This window comes from Somniosus microcephalus, unplaced genomic scaffold (assembly GCF_052327205.1).
Source record: "Somniosus microcephalus isolate GS21.2 unplaced genomic scaffold, FLI_Smic_1.0 unresolved_chr3, whole genome shotgun sequence".
NCBI classification, from domain to species: Eukaryota; Metazoa; Chordata; class Chondrichthyes; order Squaliformes; family Somniosidae; genus Somniosus; species Somniosus microcephalus.
In genome coordinates this window covers 55,211,047-55,231,459 of record NW_028225181.1, presented here as the reverse complement: position 1 = coordinate 55,231,459, position 20,413 = coordinate 55,211,047, and the positions used below count along the sequence as shown (strand labels likewise).

Below are 20,413 nucleotides of genomic sequence, written 5' to 3'. Positions count from 1 at the left end.
ACAGTCTGCCCGGTGTCTGTAACTGGGAGGAGATGGGTGAGAGGGTTAATCCCCCTCCGATAGGGAACAGGCTGCCTGCTGCCTGTAACTGGGAGGAGGTGCGTGAGAGGGTTAATCCCCTCCGATAGGGAACAGGCTGCCTGGTGTCTGTAACTGGGAGGAGGTATGGGAGTATTAATCCCCTCCGATAGGGGACAGGCTGCCCGGTGTGTGTAACTGTGAGGTGAGGGGTGAGAGGTTTCATCCCCCTCCGATAGGGAACAGTCTGCTCGGTGTCTGTAACTGGGGGGAGGTGGGTGAGAGTGTTAATCCCCTCCAATAGGGAACAGGCTGCCCAGTGTCTGTAACTGGGAGGAGGTGGGTGTGAGGTTTAATACCCCTCCGATAGGGAACAGGCTACCCGTTGTCTGTAACTGGGAGAAGGTGGGTGGGAGGGTTAATCCCCCTCCGATATGGAGCAGGCTGCCTGGTGTCTGTAACTGGGAGGAGGTGGGTGAGAGGGTTAATCCCCTCCGATAGGGAACAGGCTGCCCGGTGTCTGTAACTGGGAGGAGGTGGGTGAGAGGGTTAATCCCCTCCGATAGGGAAACTGGCTGCCCAGTGTCTGTAACTGGGAGGAGGCGGGTGAGAGGGTTAATCCCCTGTCATAGGGAACAGGCTGCCTGGTGTCTGTAACTGGGAGGAGGTGGGTGTGAGGGTTAATCCCCCTCCGATAGGGAACAGGCTGCCCGGTGTCTGTAACTGGGAGGAGGTGGGTGAGAGGGTTAATCCCCTCCGATAGGGAACAGGCTGCCCGGTGTCTGTAACTGAGAGGAGATGGGTGAGAGTGTTAATCCCCCTCCGATAGGGAACAGGCTGCCTGGTGTATATAAGTGGGAGGAGGTGGGTGAGAGGGTTAATCCCCCTCCAATCGGGGAACAGGCTGCCCGGTGTCTGTAACTGGGAGGAGGTGTGTGAATGGTTTCCACGGTAACGTGCAAATTCCTTGCAGGCTCTCCTCCTCGAGTAGGCCCAGCCCCCTCAGGCTCTGAGGGAGGCCTGTTGGCCAAACTCCAGAAGTGAACCAGGCTGTGAGTTTGTTTCCTTTCCCAGTTACAGCAATTAAACACTAGTTCAGCCTCAACTGGAGCATTTTGTCCAAGTCTGGGCTCCGCACTTTAGGAATGATGTGAAGGCCTTAGAGAGGGTGCAGAAAAGATTTACAAGAATGATTCCAGGGATGAGGGAGTTCAGTTCTGTGGAGAGACTGGAGAAGCTGGGGTTGCTCTCCTCAGAGCAGAGAAGGTTAAGGGGAAATTTAGCAGAATGGTACCAGGGATGAGGGACTTCAGTTCTGTGGAGAGACTGGAGAAGCTTGGAGCAGGGAAGATTGAGAGGAGATTTGATCGAGGAGTTCAAAATCATGAGGGGTCTGGCATATGGGATACTTGCCTTCATTAGCCGAGGCATAGAATATAAGAGCAGGGGGGTTATGATGGAGCTGTACAAAACGCTAGTTAGGCCACAGCTGGAATACTGTGTGCAGTTCTGGTCGCCACACTATAGGAAGGATGTGATTGCATTGGAGAGGGTGCAGAGGAGATTCACCAGGATGTTACCTGGGCTGGAGCGCTTCAGCTATGAAGAGAGACTGGACAGGCTGGGGTTGTCTTCCTTAGAGCAGAGAAGGCTGAGGGGGGACCTGATTGAGGTGTACAAAATTATGAGGGGCATAGATAGGGTAGATAGAAAGGAACTTTTCCCCTTAGTAGTGGGGTCAATAACCAGGAGGCATAATTTCAAGGTAAGGGGCAGGAGGTTTAGAGGGGATTTGAGGAAAAACTTTTTCACCCAGAGGGTGGTTGGAATCTGGAACTCTCTGCCTGAAAGGGTGGTAGAGGCAGGAACCCTCACAACATTCAAGAAGCATTTAGATGAGCGCTTGAAACGCCATAGCATACAAGGCTACGGACCAAGTGCTGGAAAATGGGATTAGAATAGACAGGGCTTGATGGGCGGCGCGGACACGATGGGCCGAAGGGCCTCTTTCTGTGCTGTATAACTCTATAAGTAGATAGAGAGAAACTGTTCCCATTGGTGGAAGGGTCGAGAACCAGAGGACACAGATTTAAGGCGATTGGCAGAAGAACCAAAGTTGACAGGAGGAAAAACGTTTTTTACGCAGCGAGTGGTTAGGATCTGGAATGCGCTGCCTGAAAGGCAGACTCAATCACGGCTTTCAAAAGGGAATTGGCTAAGTACCCGAAGGAAATAATTTGCAGGGCTACGGGGAAAGGGCGGGGGATAGATAGGGAGTTAGGGAGGGGCGAGGCCATGGTAGGATTTGAAAATAAGCATGGGTGTATCTTAAAATCAAGGCATTGCCGGACCGGGAGCCAATTGATGTCAGCGAGCACAGGGGGTGATGGTTGAACGGGACTTGGTGCGAGTTAGGACACGGGCAGCCGAGTTTTGGATGACCTCAAGTTTACGTCGGCTGGAATGTGGGAGGCCAGCCAGGAGCGCGTTGGAATAGAGTCTGGAGGGAACAAAGGCATGGATGAGGGTTTCAGCAACGGATGAGCTGAGACAGGGGCGGAGACGGGCGATGTTACGGAGGTGGAAACAGGCGGTCTTGGCGATGGAGCGGTTATGTGATCGGAAGCTCGTCTCAGGGTCAAATACGACACCTAGGTTGCGAACAGTGTGGTTCAGCCTCAGAGAGTTGCCAGGGAGAGGGATGGGGTCGGTGGCTAGGGAACGGAATTCGTGGCGGGGACAGAAAACAATGGCTTCAGTTTTCTCAAAGTTTAGTTGGAGAAAATTCCTGCTCATCCAGAACTGGATGTCGGTCAAGCGGGTATGGTAGTCTAGTGGTTATCTTACTGAACTAGTAATCCATGAGGTCTGGATTAATGACCTGGAGACGTGAGTCCAAATCCACCACGGCAACTGGGGAATTTAAATTCAATTAATTAAATAAACCTGGAATTAAAAGCTACTGTCAGTAATGGCGACCATGAAACTACCGGATTGTTGTTAAAAACCCATCTGGTTCACTAATGTCCTTTAGGGAAGGCACAGAATATAAGAGCAGGGAGGTTATGATGGAGCTGTACAAAACGCTAGTTGGGCCACAGCTGGAATACTGTGTGCAGTTCTGGTCCCCACACTATAGGAAGGATGTGGTTGCATTGGAGAGGGTGCAGAGGAGAGTCGCCAGGATGTTACCTGGGCTGGAGCGCTTCAGCTATGAAGAGAGACTGGACAGGCTGGGGTTGTTTTCCTTAGAGCAGAGAAGGCTGAGGGCGGACCTGATTGAGGTGTACAAAATTATGAGGGGCACAGATAGGGTAGATAGAAAGGAACTTTTCCCCCAATAGAGGGGTCAATAACAGTGGTTAGCACTGTTGCCTCACAGCGCCAGGGACCCGGGTTCGAATCCGACCTCGGGTGACTGTCTGTGTGGAGTTTGCACATTCTCCCCGTGTTTGCGTGGGTTTCCTCCGGGTGCTCCGGTTTCCTCCCACAGTCCAAAGATGTGCGGGTTAGGATGATTGGCTATGATAAATTGACCCTTAGTGTTAGGGGGATTAAATACGTGGGGTTATGGGGATAGAGTGGGATATGTGTTGGTGTAGGGGTTACGGGGATCGGGTGGGATATGTGTCGGTGCAGGCTCGATGGGCCAAAATGGCCTCTATCTGCACTGTGGGGTTTCTGTGATTCTGTGATAACCAGGGGGCATAGTTTCAAGGTAAGGGGCAGGAGGTTTAGAGGGAGTTTGAGGAAAAACTTTTTCACCCAGAGGGTGGTTGGAGTCTGGAACTCACTGCCTGAAAGGGTGGGAGAGGCAGGAACCCTCACAACATTCAAGAAGCATTTCGATGAGCACTTGAACCGCCATAGCATACAAGGCTACGGACCAAGTGCTGGGAAATGGGATTAGAATAGACAGGGCTTGATGGCCGGCGCGGACACGATGGGCCGAAGGGCCTCTTTCTGTGCTGTATAACGCGATGACTCTATGACTATCTGCTGTCCTTACCCGGTCTGGCCTATGTGTGACTCCAGACCCACAGCAATGTGGTTGACTCTTAACTGCCCGCTCTGCGGTTCAAGAAGACGGCTCGCCACCACCTTCTCGAGGGCAATTAGGGATGGGCAATAAATGCCGGCCTTGCCAGCGACGCCCACATCCCGTGAATGAATAAAAATAAAGCAGTCTGACATAGGATGTCATTTGTGATGTTGATAAGAATTCAGGTTTGCGGAGGATTTTGGAATCGAACCTTTTGGGACCGGGTGCCAAGGTATGTCAGCTAGCGCAAGGTAGGGTGATGGGTGAACGGAACGTGGCACAAGTTAGGATACAGGGGCAGCAGAGCTTCAGATAAGCGGATGGCTACGGAGCATGTAGGATTCTCAAAATTTACAGATCCCCCATTAGGAAAGAAAGAAAAACCATATTAACGTGATTTTGGACCCTTGCTAAAAACTTCAAGAGTGATAAAAGGGCATGTTACATAGAAACATAGAAGATAGGAGCAGGAGTAGGCCAAAGGGTTGTGACCTGAAACGCTGACTCTATTTTCTCTCCACGGATGTTGCCTGGCCTGCTGAGTTTTTCCAGCATTTTCTGTTATTTATGCAGTAGCCAGTTTGAGTATTGGAGTTAATCAAGCTGTCTGGGGGAACTGTAAACGTCACTCTGCCCCTATCAAGACATTTACATGCTGACAATAGACCCAGGGAAGAACAGCCTCACAGAACCCATCCAAAATCATGCATAAATCAAATTGCTTCACCAACCTACAAAGAATCTCAGGCCCCACAGGAAACTCAAAGCTTGAGGACAATTCACTACAATTAGATAAGAGCTCAACAGCTCAGGAAAACCATCTCGAAACTACTTCACACATTCTTCAAACTTCAACAGCCCATGGAACCATCCATAAATGGTTCATTCTCGGGCTGGCAATCAGTAACTAGTGGTGTTCCGCAGGGGTCAGTGCTGGGACCCCAACTCTCTACAATCTATATTAACGATTTGGAGGAAGGGACCGAGTGCAACATATCCAAGTTTGCCGACGATACAAAGATGGGAGGGAAAGCAGTGAGTGAGGAGGACATAAAAAACCTGCAAAAGGACATAGACAGGCTAAGTGAGTGGGCAGAGATTTGGCAGATGCAATATAATATTGGAAAGTGTGAGGTTATGCACTTTGGCAGAAAAAATCAAAGAGCAAGTTATTATCTAAATGGAGAGAAACTGCAAAGTGCTACAGTAGAAAGGGATCTGGGGGTCCTGGTGCATGAAACACAAAAAGTTAGTATGCAGGTACAGCAGGTGATCAGGAAGGCCAATGGAATCTTGGCTTTTATTGCAGGGGGATGGAGTATAAAAACAGGGAAGTCTTGCTGCAGTTATACAGGGTATTGGTGAGGCCACACCTGGAATACTGCGCGCAGTTTTGGTTTCCATATTTAAGAAAAGATATACTTGCTCTCGAGGCGGCTCAGAGAAGGTTCACTCGGTTGATTCCGGAGATGAGGGGGTTGATGTATGAGGACAGGTTGGGACTCTACTCATTGGAGTTCAGAAGAATGAGAGGCGATCTTATCGAAACATATAAGATTGTGAGGGGGCTTGATCGGGTGGATGCGGGGAGGATGTTTCCACTGATGGGTGAGACTAGAACTAGGGGGCATAATCTTAGAATAAGGGGCTGCCCTTTCAAAACTGAGATGAGGAGAAACTTCTTCACTCGGAGGGTAGTAAATCTATGGAATTTGCTACCACAGAGAGCTGTGGAAGCTGCAACATTAAATAAATTTAAAATGGAGATAGACATTTTCCTAGCAGATAAAGGAATAAGGGGTTATGGGGAGCGGGCAGGGAAGTGGACGTGAGTCTAGGTTCGGATCAGCCATGATCCTATTGAGTGGCGGAGCAGGCCCGAGGGGCCGTATGGCCTACTCCTGCTCCTACTTCTTATGTTCTTATGTTCTTATGAAACCACTTTAAACAACTTAATCAGATTAGGAGGCCCCAATTTGTATAATTGAAAGCCTGTTTTCTAAAGACAGAGTAGAGTAGCAGTTCAGCAAGGTGGGAAGTCAAGAAGTTCGAAAGACTGGTTCAGCAGTTCAGTTCAGCAGTGACACAGTTGCAACAAGTTCTCTACAAGCTCGAAAGTCCTGGGCAGTTCTCAGGAGTTCATCGAGATCGAAGAAGTTCCCAGTTCTGGAAGCAGGTCAACACACAAGAAGAAACCAGAGCAACAGTTTCAGTGACCATCAGACACCTCGCGGCAACAAGGGCCTTACGAAACAACCAACCGTGGTACGGCAGGCCCCAATCGACACATCCAGCGAACCCCGAAATCGCGAACCAGCTCAACTGTCAAGGAGTCAGCACGGTGGCATAGTGGGTAGCACTGTTGCCTCACAGCGCCAGGGACCCGGGTTCGAATCGGCCTCGGGTGACTGTCTGTGTGGAGTTTGCACATTCTCCCCGTGTTTGCGTGTGTTTCCTCCGGGTGCTCCGGTTTCCTCCCACAGTCCAAAGATGTGCGGGTTAGGTTGATTGGCTATGATAAATTGACCCTTAGTGTTAGGGGGATTAAATACGTGGGGTTACGGGGATCGGGTGGGATATGTGTTGGTGCAGGCTCAATGGGCCGAAATGGCCTCTATCTGCACTGTGGGGTTTCTGTGATTTCTGTGATTCATTTTGGTGAGCATTATCCCTGGTCCTTAAGAGTCCAATTTAGCTGGTAAGGTGGGATTGGGAGGGGTGAGGCATTTGTCTACTGTAATTTTTCCCTCGTGTATGTCGAAGTGTTTTTCCTATTTTATTTAGAGTGTTATTATTGTGTTGTATTTTCTTTCTCAAATAAAGATCAAACTTCTTGCACCAAAACCAGGTTGTCTACTGCACTTTTATCACAACCCCCAAATAAATCCAAGGTCTCGAACCAAGGGAGTGGGAGCGATTCGAACCGCTCATAAGTCAGAGGTGAAGCTGACCCCACACACCACCCCTTACAAGCGTGGAAGGTGAAATAACAACAGAAAGTGCTGGAAAAACTCAGCAGGCCAGGCAACATCCGTGGAGAGAAAATAGAGTCAACGTTTTGGGTCAAACCCTTTGTCAAGACTGAAGAAGCACAGGAAATGAAATTGATTAAAAGGCCAGGCTGGGAGAGAACAAAAGAGAAGGGACATTAAGAGGTATTCAAAACCAGACGAGGTGGTGATAGGACTAGTGGAGACAAAAGACGGCTCTAGATTAGGTGTGAAATGCGCTGGCAGAATGGGAGACAGCTGCCATGTGGGAGAGAAGAAAAGGGGGGAAGGGCCAAAACAAAGGTGTGGATAAAAAATAAATAAAAATGTAATAGGGGCCGAGGTTATGATCTGAAATTGTTGAACTCGATATTGAGTCCGGAAGGCTGTAAAGTGCCTAATCGGAAGATGAGGTGCTGTTCCTCGAGTTTACGCTGAGCTTCCGTGGAACAATGCAAGAGGCCAAGGGCAGTGACGTCCGAGTGGGAATGGAGCGGTGAATTTAAGTGACAGGCGACCGGGGTTCAAATCCGGCCTCGGGTGACTGTCTGTGTGGAGTTTGCACATTCTCCCCGTGTTTGCGTGGGTTTCCTCCGGGTGCTCCGGTTTCCTCCCACAGTCCAAAGATGTGCGGGTTAGGTTGATTGGCCATGATAAATTGACCCTTAGTGTCAGGGGGGATTAAATACGCGGGGTTACGGGGATAGGGCTTGGGTGGGATGGCTGTCGGTGTAGGGACTGGGTGCTAGGGTTTGGATGATCAGCCACGATCTCGTTGAATGGCGGAGCAGGCTCGAAGGGCCGAATGGCCTACTCCTGCTCCTATCTTCTATGTTTCTATGGAAGCTCGGGGTCACCCTTATGGACTGAATGGAGGTGTTCCGCAAAGCGGTCACCCAATCTGCGTTTGGTCTCCCCAATGTAGAGGAGACCGCATCGTGAGCAGCGAATACAATATACTAGATTGCAAGAAGTACAAGTAAATCGCTGTTTCACCTGGAAGGGGTGTTTGGGGCCCTGGACAGTGGGACGGGGGGAGGTATAAGGGCAGGTGTTGCATCTCCTGCGCTTGCTCGGGAAGGTGCCGGGCGAAGGGGAAGGGGTGCTGGTGGTGATAGAGGAGTGGACTAGGGTGTCTCGGAGGGAGCGGTCCCTACGTGGAAGGTGGGTGGCCGGCCGGGAGTGCGTCGGAGTGGTTGCGTGTGGGAGGTAACAAGAACGTACAGGCGGAAGGAGAGATGGAGCCTGAGATTCTCCTGTATTCCGGCCGGAGACGGGGGCGTGTGCTCGAAATTAGAATCACTTACCCGCTGGGAAGGGCACGGAATCAGTCGGCGGTGGACCTGAGGGAGTACAAAAGACATCAGATCCCGTCAGGAAACAGATCTGCCTGTGTTCGGTTCTACTTCACACCCTCCCACACTCTCCTGAAGGCCCCCCTTCCTTATTACATAGAATGTACAGCAAAGAAAGATGCCATTCGGCCCCACTGGTCTGTGTCAGTGTTTACGCTCCACACGAGCCTCCTCCCATCCCCTCTTCATCTCACCCCATCAACATTTCGTTCTAGTCCTCTCTCCCTCATGTGTTTATCCAGCTCCCCCTTAAATGCATCTACGCCACTCGCCTCAACCCCTCCCTGTGGGTGATTAGGCAGAAGCATGGCAGATGCAGTATAATGTGGATAAATGCGAAGTTATCCACTTTGGTGGCAAAAACAGGAAGGCAGATTATTATCTGAACGGCAATAGATTGGGAGAAGGGGAAGTGCAACGAGACCTGGGTGTCCTTGTGTACCAGTCGCTGAAGGTAAGCATGCAGGTGCAGCAGGCGGTTGAGAAGGCAAATGGTATGTTGGCCTTCGTAGCAAGAGGGTTTGAGTACAAGAACGAGGATGTCTTGCTGCAGTTGTACAGGGCCTTGGTGAGGCCACATCTTGAGTATTGTGTGCAGTTTTGGTCGCCTTATCTGAGGAAGGATGTTCTTGCCATGGAGGGAGTGCAGCGAAGATTCACCAGACTGATACCTGGGATGGCAGGAATGACGTATGAGGAGAGATTGGGTCGATTGGGCTTATACTCGCTGGAATTTAGAAGAATGAGAGGGGATCTCATTGAAACTTATAAAATTCAGTGACTTGGCCTCCACAGCCTTCTGTGGTAGAGAATTCCACAGGTTCACCACTCTCTGAGTGAAGAAATTTCTCCTCATCTCAGCCCTAAATGTCCTACCCCATATCCTGAGACTGTGACCCCCTCGTTCTAGAACCCCCAGCCAGGGGAAACATCCTCCCTACAACCAGTCTGTCTAGCCCTGTCAGAATTGTATATGTTTCAATGAGATTCCCTCTCATTCTTCTAAACTCCAGTGAATACAGGCCTAGTCGACCCAATCTCTCCTCATACGACAGTCCCGCCATCCCAGGAATCCGTCTGGTGAACCTTCGCTGCACTCCCTCTACGGCAAGTATATCCTTTCTTAGGTAAGGAGACCAAAACTGTACATAGTTGTGTCACCCTTTGCTATTCTTTGTATCTTTCGCATTCACCAGGGTCTGTGCTATTTTTTGCATTTTTGTATATTTTTCTTTTAGTTTTATGCTATCCCTTGCCTCTTTAGTCGCCCATGGCTGTTTTTCTTGACAAGTAGATCACTTGCCCCTCAGGTGTATAAACTGGCTCTGTATCACATTAAATACTTTTTGGACCATCTCCCACTGATCTTCTGTCGTTTTACCCAGTAACAGATTTGCCCAGTTTACTGTGGACTAGTCTCTGTCTCATCCCTTTGAAGTCGGACGTACCTAAATCTGGAATCTTGATTACTGTTTTGCATTTCTCCCTTTCAAATGCTACGTTGAGCTCATAGAAACAAAGAAACATAGAAGATAGGAGCAGGAGTAGGCCATTCGGCCCCTCGAGCCTGCTCCACCATTCAATGAGAGCCTGGCTGATCATCCAAATTCAGTACCCTGTCCCTGCTTTCTCCCCATATCCCTTGATCCCATTATACCTTAAGAAATATATCTAACTCCTTGAATATATTTAATGAATTGGCCTCAACTGCATTGTGTGGCAGAAAATTCCACAGGTTCACCACTCTCTGGGTGAAGAAATTCCTCCTCATCTCTGTCCTAAATGGCTTATCCCTTATCATTAGACTGTGACCCCTGGTTCTGGACTCTCCCGCCATCGGGAACATCCTTCCTGCATCGAGTCTGTCTAGTCCTGTTAGAATTTTATAAGTTTCAATGAGATCCTCTCTCATTCTTCTAAACTCCAGCGAGTATAAGCCCAATCGACCCAATCTCTCCTCATACACCATTCCTGCCATCCCAGGTATCAGTCTGGTGAATCTTCGCTGCACGCCCTCCATGGCAAGAACATCCTTCCTCAGATAAGGCGACCAAAACTGCACACAATACTCAAGGTGTGGTCTCACCAAGGCCCTGTACAACTGCAGCAAGGCATCCTTGTTCTTGTACTCAAACCCTCTCACTATGAAGGCCAACATACCATTTGCGTTCTTAACCGCCTGCTGCACCTGCATGCTTACCTTCAGCGACTGGTGCACAAGGACACCCAGGTCTCGTTGCACTTCCCCTTCTCCCAATCTATTGCCGTTCAGATAATAATCTGTCTTCCTGTTTTTGCCACCGAAGTGGATAACCTTGCATTTATCCACATTATACTGCATCTGCCCAATCACCCAACCTGTCCAAATCATCCTGGAGTTTCTCGGCATCCTCCTCACAGCACACACGCCCACCCAGTTTTGTGTCATCTGCAAACTTGGAGATATTACATCTAGTTCCCTCGTCTAGATCATTTATATATATTGTGAATAGCTGGGGTCCTCGGACCGATCCCTGTGGTATCCCACTAGTCACTCCCTGCCACTCGGAAAAAGACCGGTTTATTCCAACTCGATCATGTTATGATCGCAATTGGATAAATGTTCACGCACCGCTAGGCTGTTAACTAAATCATAGAATCATAGAAAAATCATAGAATCATAGAAAAATTAGGACACAGAAGGAGGCCATTCAGCCCATTGTGTCCGTGCTGGTCGGACAAGTGCTATCCAGCCTAATCCCACTTCCCAGTTCTTGGTCCGTAGCCCTGCAGGTTACGGCACTTCAAGCGCACATTGCAAGTACTTTTTAAATGTGGTTAGGGTTCCTGCCTCTACCACCCTTTCAGGCAGTGAGTTCCAGACACCCACAACCCTCTGGGTGAAGAAATTTCCCCTCAAATCCCCTCTAAACCTTCCCCCAATTACTTTTAAATCTGTGCCCCCTGGTTAGTGACCCCTCTGCTAAGGGAAATAGGTCCTTCCTATCCACTCTATCTAGGCCCCTCATAGTTTAACACACCTCAATAAGGTCTCCCCTCAGCCTGCTCTGTTCCAAAGAAAACAACCCCAGCCTATCTAATCGTTCCTCATAGCTAAAATTCTCCAGCCCGGGCAACATCCTGGTAAATCTCCTCTGCACCCTCTCCAGTGCAATCACATCCTCCCTGTAATGTGATGACCAGAACTGCACGCAGAATTCTAGCTGTGACCTAACCAGTGTTTTATACAGTTCTAGCATAACCTCCCTGGTCTTGTAAGAACATAAGACATAGGAGCCAGAAGTCGGCCATTCGGCCCCTCGAGCCTGCTCCGCCATTCAATAAGATCATGGCTGATCTGATCTTGGCCTCAACTCCACTTCCCTGCCCGCTCCCCATAATCCTCGACTCCCTTATCGTTCAAAAATCTGTCTATCTCCACCTTAAATATATTCAATGACCCAGCCTCCACAGCTCTCTGGGGAAGAGAATTCCAAAGATTCACGACCCTCTGAGAGAAGAAATTCCTCCTCCTTTCTGATTTAAATGGGTGCCCCCTTATTCTGAAATTATGCCCCCCTAGTTCTAGATTCCCCCACGAGGGGAAACATCCTCTCTGCGTCTACCCTGTCAAGTCCCTTCAGAATCTTGTATGTTTCAATAAGATCACCTCTCATTCTTCTAAACTCCAATGAGTATAGGCCCGATCCTGCTCAACCTTTCTTCATAAGTCAACCCCTTCATCTCCGGAATCAACCTCGTGAACCTTCTCTGAACTGCCTCCAATGCAAGTATATCCCTCCTTAAATAAGGAGACCAAAACTGTACACAGTACTCCAGGTGTGGTCTCACCAATACCCTGTACAGTTGTAGCAAGTCTTCCTTACTTATCTTCCATGCCTCGGCTAATAAAGGAAAGCATTCCGTATGCCTTTTTAACTACTTTATCAACCTGTCCTGTAACCTTTAAGGATCTGTGGACGTACACTCCGAGGTCCCTCTGTTCCTCCACACTTCTCGGTGTCCTACCATTTATTGTATATTCCCTTGCCTTGTGAGCCCTGCCCAAATGTATTACCTCACACTTTTCCAGATTGAATTCCATTTACCACTTATCTGCCCACCTGACCAGTCCATTGATATCTTCCTGCAGTCTACAGCTTTCTTCCTCATTATCAACCACACGGCTGATTTTTGTATCGTCTGCTAATTTCTTTATCATGCCCCCTACATTCAAGTCCAAATCATTGATACATACCACAAAAAGCAAGGGACCCAGTCCTGAGCCCTGTGGAACCCCACTGGAAACAGCTTTCCAGTCACAAAAACACCCGTCGACCATTACCCTCTGCTTCCTGCCACTGAGCCAATTTTGGATCCAACTTGACACTTTCCCTTGGATCCCATGGGCTTTTACTTTTTTGACCAGCCTGCCATGTGGGACCTTGTCAAAGGCCTTGCTAAAATCCATGTAGACTACGTCAAACGCGCTGCCCTCATTGACCCTCCTTGTTACCTCCTCAAAGGATTCAATCAAGTTAGTCAGACACGACCTTCCTGTAACAAAACCATGCTGACAAATCTGACTCATAACCCGTTACTAAATCTAAATCGAATATGGCCTGCCCCCCCTTGTTGCATCTAGGACATTATTCTCTGAACGGCAATAGGTTGGGAGAAGGGGAAGTGCAACGAGACCTGGGGGTCCTTGTGCACCAGTTGCTGAAGGTAAGCATGCAGGTGCAGCAGGCGGTTAAGAAGGCAAATGGTATGTTGGCCTTCATAGCGAGAGGGTTCGAGTACAGGAACAAGGATGTCTTGCTGCAGTTGTACAGGGCCTTGGTGAGACCACACCTTAAGTATTGTGTGCAGTTTTGTTCGCCTTATCTGAGGAAGGATATTCTTGCCATGGAGGGAGTGCAGCGAAGATTCACCAGGGATGGCAGGTATGACGTATGAGGAGAGATTGGGTCGATTAGGCTTGTACTCGCTGGAGTTTAGAAGAATGAGAGGGGATCTCATTGAAACTTATAAAATTCTAACAGGACTAGACAGACTAGATGCAGGAGGGATGTTCCCGATGGCGGGGGAGTCCAGAACCAGGGGTCACAGTCTAAGGATAAGGGGTAAGCCATTTAGGACTGAGATGAGGAGGAATTTCTTCACCCAGAGAGTGGTGAACCTGTGGAATTCTCTACCACACAAGGCAGTTGAGGCCAATTCATTAAATATATTCAAGAAGGAGTTAGATATATTTGTTAAGGCTAAAGGGATCAAGGGATATGGGGAGAAAGCAGGGACAGGGTACTGAATTTGGATGATCAGCCATGATCTCATTAAATGGCGGAGCAGGCTTGAGGGGCCGAATGGCCTACTCCTGCTACTATCTTCTATGTATGTAATTCATGGGGATGGACCCGGGGCCTTTTTTGCTGTGTGTGTTTGTGTGTGGGTCTCAGTACCACACTTGGCTGGAAAAATTGGATTTAAATTACGTAAGGGGACATACCATCAAATGGAGCCTCTGTGTAGTCAGAGTAATCTGGAAAAAAAAATTAGCTTGAATTAATTTTACAGATTACAAAACATTGACAAGCAGAACTGGGGTCAGTGACCCTTGACCCACAGGCCCGAGAGGCTCCTGCCTCCAGCCTGGGGTCAGTGATCCTTGACCCACAGGCCCGAGAGGATCTTGTCCCCTCCCCAGGGTCAGTGAGCCTTAACCCACAGGCCCGAGAGGATCTTGTCCCCTCCCTGGGGTCAGTGACCCTTGACCCACAGGCCCAAGAGGATCTTGTCCCCTCCCCAGGGTCAGTGAGCCTTAACCCACAGGCCCGAGAGGATCTTGTCCCCTCCCTGGGGTCAGTGACCCTTGACCCACAGGCCCGAGAGGATCTTGTCCCCTCCCTGGGGTCAGTGACCCTTGACCCACAGGCCCGAGAGGATCTTGTCCCCTCCCTCGGGTCAGTGACCCTTGACCCACAGGCCCGAGAGGATCCTGTCCCCTCCCTGGGGTCAGTGACCCTTGACCTACAGGTCCGAGAGGATCCTGTCCTCTCCCTGGAGTCAGTGACCCTTGACCCACAGGCTCGAGAGGATCCTGTCTCCTCCCCGGGGTCAGTGAGCCTTGACCCACAGACCCGAGAGGCTCCTGTTACCTCCCTGGGGTCAGTGACACTTGACCCACAGGCCCAAGAGGCTCCCGTCCCCTCCCTGGGGTCAGTGACCCTTGTGATGAAATATTTCCATTCATCACTGCCTGTGACTGAGATCGGTTTCAGTGTCATTTCCCTTCCCCCAGACCTCATTGTATTGTGTACTGGAATGTGCTGTATTGTATACTGGAATGTGCTGTGTGTAGGGCTCCGCCCATACCTGGCCCCGTTTGTAAGCTAGCTTTCAGTCTAGCCCCAGTCTCCAGAAGGACGACATCTCTCTCACTTACGTGTTTCATTCTAAGTTAATAAAAGCCTTGTTTTGTTCTGCTACCTTCGAGTCTCGGAATTATTGAGGCACATCAATTTTATTAACTTATTTTCAACACTATGGATCAACTCCTGAAACCCGAATGTTTGGATTTGGATCAACATGCTCCGGACGCATCAGCACGCTTCGGACACTGGTTTGAGTGTATGGAATTCTTCCTGGACAATTCCGCAGCCGTCAAAGACGCTACGGACGCTGCAAGAGTGAGACTCGGAATTCTGCGGAATTGGGTAAGCCACCGGGTTTACCCCCTCATCCAAGACGCCGAGACGTACCTGGCCGCCTGCGACATCTTAAAGGCGCATTACCAGCAGCCTACGAATGAGGTGTATGCTAGGCACCTGCTCGCCACCCGCGCACAGCGACCTGGGGAATCGGTGGAGGAGTTCCTAAGCACCCTGAAAATGCTTGGCAAAGACTGCAAGTGCCGAGATGTAAAAGCCGCAGTGTACACTGACGAGCTTGTTCGTGATGCCTTCATCACAGGCCTCAACTCCACTTACATCCGGCAAAGACTGCTGGAAAAAACGGGGTTGGACCTGAAACAGGCTGCGGACACCGCGCGATCCCTGGATGTGGCCCAGAGAAACTCGGACGCCTACTCTTCAGCCCGCGCCGTCCACGCCGCCACGTGTGCACCGAGGGCGCTGCCATCTTGGAAGGCATCTTCCCAGCCCGACAGCCCGACACCGGCTGGGCCCCGCTCTCCCCCCAGAAGCCCTACGACAGCCGCGACGCGTCAGGGACCCAACTGCTACTTCTGCGGGCAGCCAAAGCACACCAGAAACCTGTGCCCGGCGAAAGGCACCACCTGCTTTAAGTGCGGTAAGAAGGGGCACTTCGGGAAGGTGTGCAGAGGGAACCCTGCCGGAAAACCAACCGCCGGAAAACCCGCCACCGCCGCGTGTGCGCCGTGGGAGCGGCCATCTTGGACGCCATCTTGCCCGACCTCGTGGGGCCCGCCATCTTGTGAGCAGACAGCGTGGACGCCATCTTGTATCGAGCAGGGCCCTACAGTGGCATCGGTCACAGTGGACCAGACCAGGCCGCACCCGCTATCCAGATCAATGGTGGACATCGAGGTAAACGGGTGCCGGGTTAAATGCTTAATTGACAGTGGAAGCACGGAGAGTTTTATCCACCCAGAACTGGCACAACAACTCTCCCTAAAGGTGGTCCCTACTCAGGGTACCATCTCTATGGCTGACAAAACCCAGACATCGACCATTCTGGGTTACTGCACGGTACAATTGTGCGTTAACGGAACTGTATATGATAATTTTAAAGTATTAATCATGAAGAACCTATGTGCGAGCGTGATCTTGGGCCTGGATTTCCAGTGCAACCACCAAAGCATCACGCTCAAGTACGGTGGGTCCCAGCCGCCCCTCACAGTGTGCGGTCTGGCTACCCTGAAGGTAAAGCCCAATACCGGGTGTTCTCCACCATCGACCTCAAGTCAGCGTACCACCAGCTCCCTATCAGACCAGAGGACCGCCCGTACACCGCCTTCGAGGCGAACGGACGCCTCTACCAATTCCTCAGAGTCCCCTTTGGGGTGACGAATGGGGTCTCGGTCTTCCAGAGGGAGATGGACCGCATGGTCGATGACCACCACTTGCAGGCAACCTTCCCCTACCTCGACAACGTCACCATCTGCGGTCACAACCAGCAGGATCACGACTCGAACCTCGAGAGGTTCCTGAAAACCGCACAAAAACTCAACCTCACCAATAACGAGGACAAGTGCGTTTACAACACCATGCGCCTCTGCATACTAGGCAGCGTGGTGGAGAATGGAGAAATCGGACCAGACCCCGACCTATTGCGCCCCCTACGGGAGCTGCCCCTGCCCAACACTCCCAAAGCCCTGAAAAGGTGCCTGGGGTTATTTTCTTATTATTCCCAATGGGTCCCCAACTACTCCGACAAAGCCCGCCCCCTCTTGAAAGCATCCTCTTTCCCGCTCTCTGCTGAGGCCCACGCCGCCTTCAAAAGCATTAAGCAGGATATTGAGCGGGCCACGCTACAGGCAGTGGACGAGAACACTCCATTTCAAGTGGAAAGTGATGCGTCTGACTTCGCCTTGGCGGCCACCCTCAACCAGGCGGGGCGGCCCGTAGCTTTCTTCTCGAGGACCCTCCAAGGGCCCGAGATCAGACACTCCTCCGTGGAAAAGGAGGCCCAAGCCATCGTGGAGGCAGTGCGCCACTGGCGCCACTACCTAGCCGGCAAACGCTTCACCCTACTTACCGACCAGCGGTCGGTAGCGTTTATGTTCAATAATAAACAGAGGGGGAAGATTAAAAATGATAAGATTCTTAGGTGGCGGATCGAGCTCTCCACCTTCGAGTACGACATCATTTACCGGCCAGGGGCCCTTAACGAATCCCCTGACGCCCTCTCACGAGGGATGTGTGCCAGCGCCACCGGGGATCGGCTACAGACCCTCCACAACGACCTCTGCCACCCAGGGGTCACGCGGCTGTTCCACTTCATAAAGTCCCGTAACTTACCCTACTCGATTGAGGAAGTTCGGTCCCTGACCAGGAACTGCCGCACTTGCGCTGAGTGCAAGCCTCGGTTCTACCGCCCAGATAGAGCCCACTTAATCAAAGCTACACGGCCCTTTGAGCGGCTCAGCTTAGATTTCAAGGGCCCCCTCCCGTCCGTCGACTGCAATGTTTACTTCCTGAACATTGTGGACGAATACTCCCGGTTCCCATTCGCCTTCCCCTGCCCAGACATGACCAGTGCCACGGTCATTAAATGCCTCAACAGCCTGTTCTGCCTGTTCGGTATGCCGAGCTACATCCATACGGATAGGGGGGCGTCCTTCATGAGTGAAGAGCTACGCCAGTACATGCTGTCCAGGGGGATCGCCACGAGCCGTACCACCAGCTACAACCCCCGGGGTAACGGCCAAGTGGAGCGAGAGAACGGGACAGTAAGGAAAGCAGTCACTCTAGCTCTAAGGACCAAGGGCCTCCCTATCTCCCGCTGGCAGGAAGTCCTCTCGGATGTGCTCCATTCGATACGGTCGCTATTGTGTACGGCCACTAATACCACGCCTCATGAACGAATGTTTGTCTTTCCCCGGAAATCCACCTCAGGCGTATCCATGCCGTCATGGCTCTCCGCCCCAGGTCCGGTACTCGTGCGAAGGCATGTGAGGGGCCACAAGACGGACCCTCTCGTGGAGCCAGTACACCTACTCCACGCCAACCCCCAATACGCATATGTCCGGCACGCCGACGGAAGGGAGGACACCGTGTCCATAAAAGACGTCGCCCCAGCCGGCATCGACAACAACCACGGCAATAGCGGCAATGACGATCACAGCAACTCTTACCCACCCACTACCCTTTCATCACCCTCGGAAGAACACCGACCAACGGCACCCCCACCAACTACCCCTTCAACAACCCTGGCGGCACCCCCGGCAGAGACCCAGGAGGCTACCGGGGACACCCAGCCGACACCCGCGGCACCGCAACAGCCACGTCGGTCGCAGAGGACTATCAAACCCCCGAACAGACTAAATCTATAGAAGGGGTGAATGTGATGAAATATTTCCATTCATCACTGCCTGTGACTGAGATCGGTTTCAGTGTCATTTCCCTTCCCCCAGACCTCATTGTATTGTGTACTGGAATGTGCTGTATTGTATACTGGAATGTGCTGTGTGTAGGGCTCCGCCAATACCTGGCCCCGTTTGTAAGCTAGCTTTCAGTCTAGCCCCAGTCTCCAGAAGGACGACATCTCTCTCGCTTACGTGTTTCGTTCTAAGTTAATAAAAGCCTTGTTTTGTTCTGCTACCTTCGAGTCTCGGAATTATTGAGGCACATCAACCCTTGACCCACAGGCACAAGAGGCTCCTGTCCCATCCCTGGGGTCAGTGCACCTTGACACACAGGCCCGAGAGGCTCCCGTCCCCTCCCTGGGGTCAGTGCGCCTTGACACACAGGCCCGAGAGGCTCCAGTCCCCTCCCTGGAGTCAGTGACCCTTGACCCACAGGCCTGAGAGGCTCCCGTCCCCTCCCTGGAGTCAGTGACCCTTGACCCACAGGCCTGAGAGGCTCCCGTCCCCTCCCTGGGGTCAGTGACCCTTGACCCATTGGCCCGAGAGGTTCCAGAAATGGAGGTGCAGGGGATCGACAAATGGCGTAGAAAACTGTACCTTTGTCTGGCGTATCCCCGTAGCCTAGGCCCGTGTCCTGGGCAACCACTGCCAGAAGTAAAAAGGCTACAAGAGAGAGAGAGCGATATGAAGTAGAGAGTTAGCGTTACAAACTCCGGAGCCCCCTGAAACTTATGCTGTAGAACCCCGGGAACCCCTGGAGTATAGGCCAATGCGGAAATTCACCCCCATTTCATCTTCCCACATTTTTGGGCAACATTCCCCTGGATGTAAATTCCCACCTTCGTGTTTACAATGGACATTTCCTGTGCAAACATTGTCACGGTGTCATTCCATGCTGTCACCACTGGTGGCGCTGTAAAGCCTCCGTTTTGCCAGCGCTTCAGGGAAAATCCTCGGCTCCGATCAACTCTGCTCTGCTTAGGTGTCAGTCGCGGCTGAGTGGGTAGCACGCAATCCCTCGCCTCTGAGTCAGAAGGTCGTGGGTTCGAGGCCCCACTACAGATACTCGAGCCCATAATCCCAGGCCGACACTCTCCGGTTGCCCAGTATTGAGGGAGTGCTGCACTGTCGGAGGGGCAGTACTGAGGGAGTGCTGCACTGTCGGAAGGTCAATACTGAGGGAGCACTGCATTGTCGGAAGGTCAATACTGAGGGAGCACTGCATTGTCGGAGTGTCAGCACTGAGGGAGCGCTGCACTGTCGGAGGGGCAGCACTGAGGGAGTGCTGCACTGTCGGAGGGGCAGCACTGAGGGAGTGCTGCACTGTCGGAGGGTCAATACTGAGGGAGCACTGCACTGTCGGAAAGGCAGTACTGAGGGAGTGCTGCACTGTCGGAGGGGCAGTGCTGAGGGAGCGCTGCACTGTCGGAGGGGCAGTGCTGAGGGAGCACTGCACTGTCGGAGGGGCAGTGCTGAGGGAGCGCTGCACTGTCGGAGGGGCAGTGCTGAGGGAGCGCTGCACTGTCGGAGGGGCAGTGCTGAGGGAGCACTGCACTGTCGGAGGGGCAGTACTGAGGGAGTGCTGCACTGTCGGAGGGTCAATACTGAGGGAGCACTGCACTGTCAGAGAGGCAGCACTGAGGGAGTGCTGCACTGTCGGAGGGTCAATATTGAGGGAGCACTGCACTGTCGGAGAGGCAGTACTGAGGGAGTGCTGCACTGTCGGAGGGGCAGTACTGAGGGAGCACTGCACTGTCGGAGGGACAGTACTGAGGGAGCGCTGCACTGTCGGAGGGGCGGTACTGAGGGAGCGCTGTACTGTCAGAGGGACAGTACTGAGGGAGCACTGCACTGTCGGAGGGGCAGTACTGAGGCAGCACTGCACTGTCAGAGGGGCGGTACTGAGGGAGCGCTGTACTGTCGGAGGGTCAGTGCTGAGGGAGCACTGCACTGTCGGAAG

The 20,413-nt window shown here is 51.6% G+C and overlaps 1 protein-coding gene across 2 annotated transcripts in view; it reads right to left on the bottom strand.

Annotated features, from left to right (window-relative positions):
* The window catches only part of mfap5 (microfibril associated protein 5), a 112,499-nt gene that overhangs the window by 29,033 nt on the left and 63,053 nt on the right, over positions 1-20,413 (bottom strand). Inside the window, exons 3-5 of one of the 2 annotated variants that reach the window (XM_085976800.1) lie at positions 19,051-19,116; positions 13,894-13,926; positions 8,358-8,393 (exon numbers count right to left, since the gene is read on the bottom strand). In XM_085976800.1, the coding sequence (XP_085832926.1) occupies positions 8,358-8,393; positions 13,894-13,926; positions 19,051-19,116 (135 nt within the window). The remainder of the gene's footprint in view (positions 1-8,357; positions 8,394-13,893; positions 13,927-19,050; positions 19,117-20,413) is intronic. The other variant, XM_085976801.1, reaches the window with a different exon arrangement.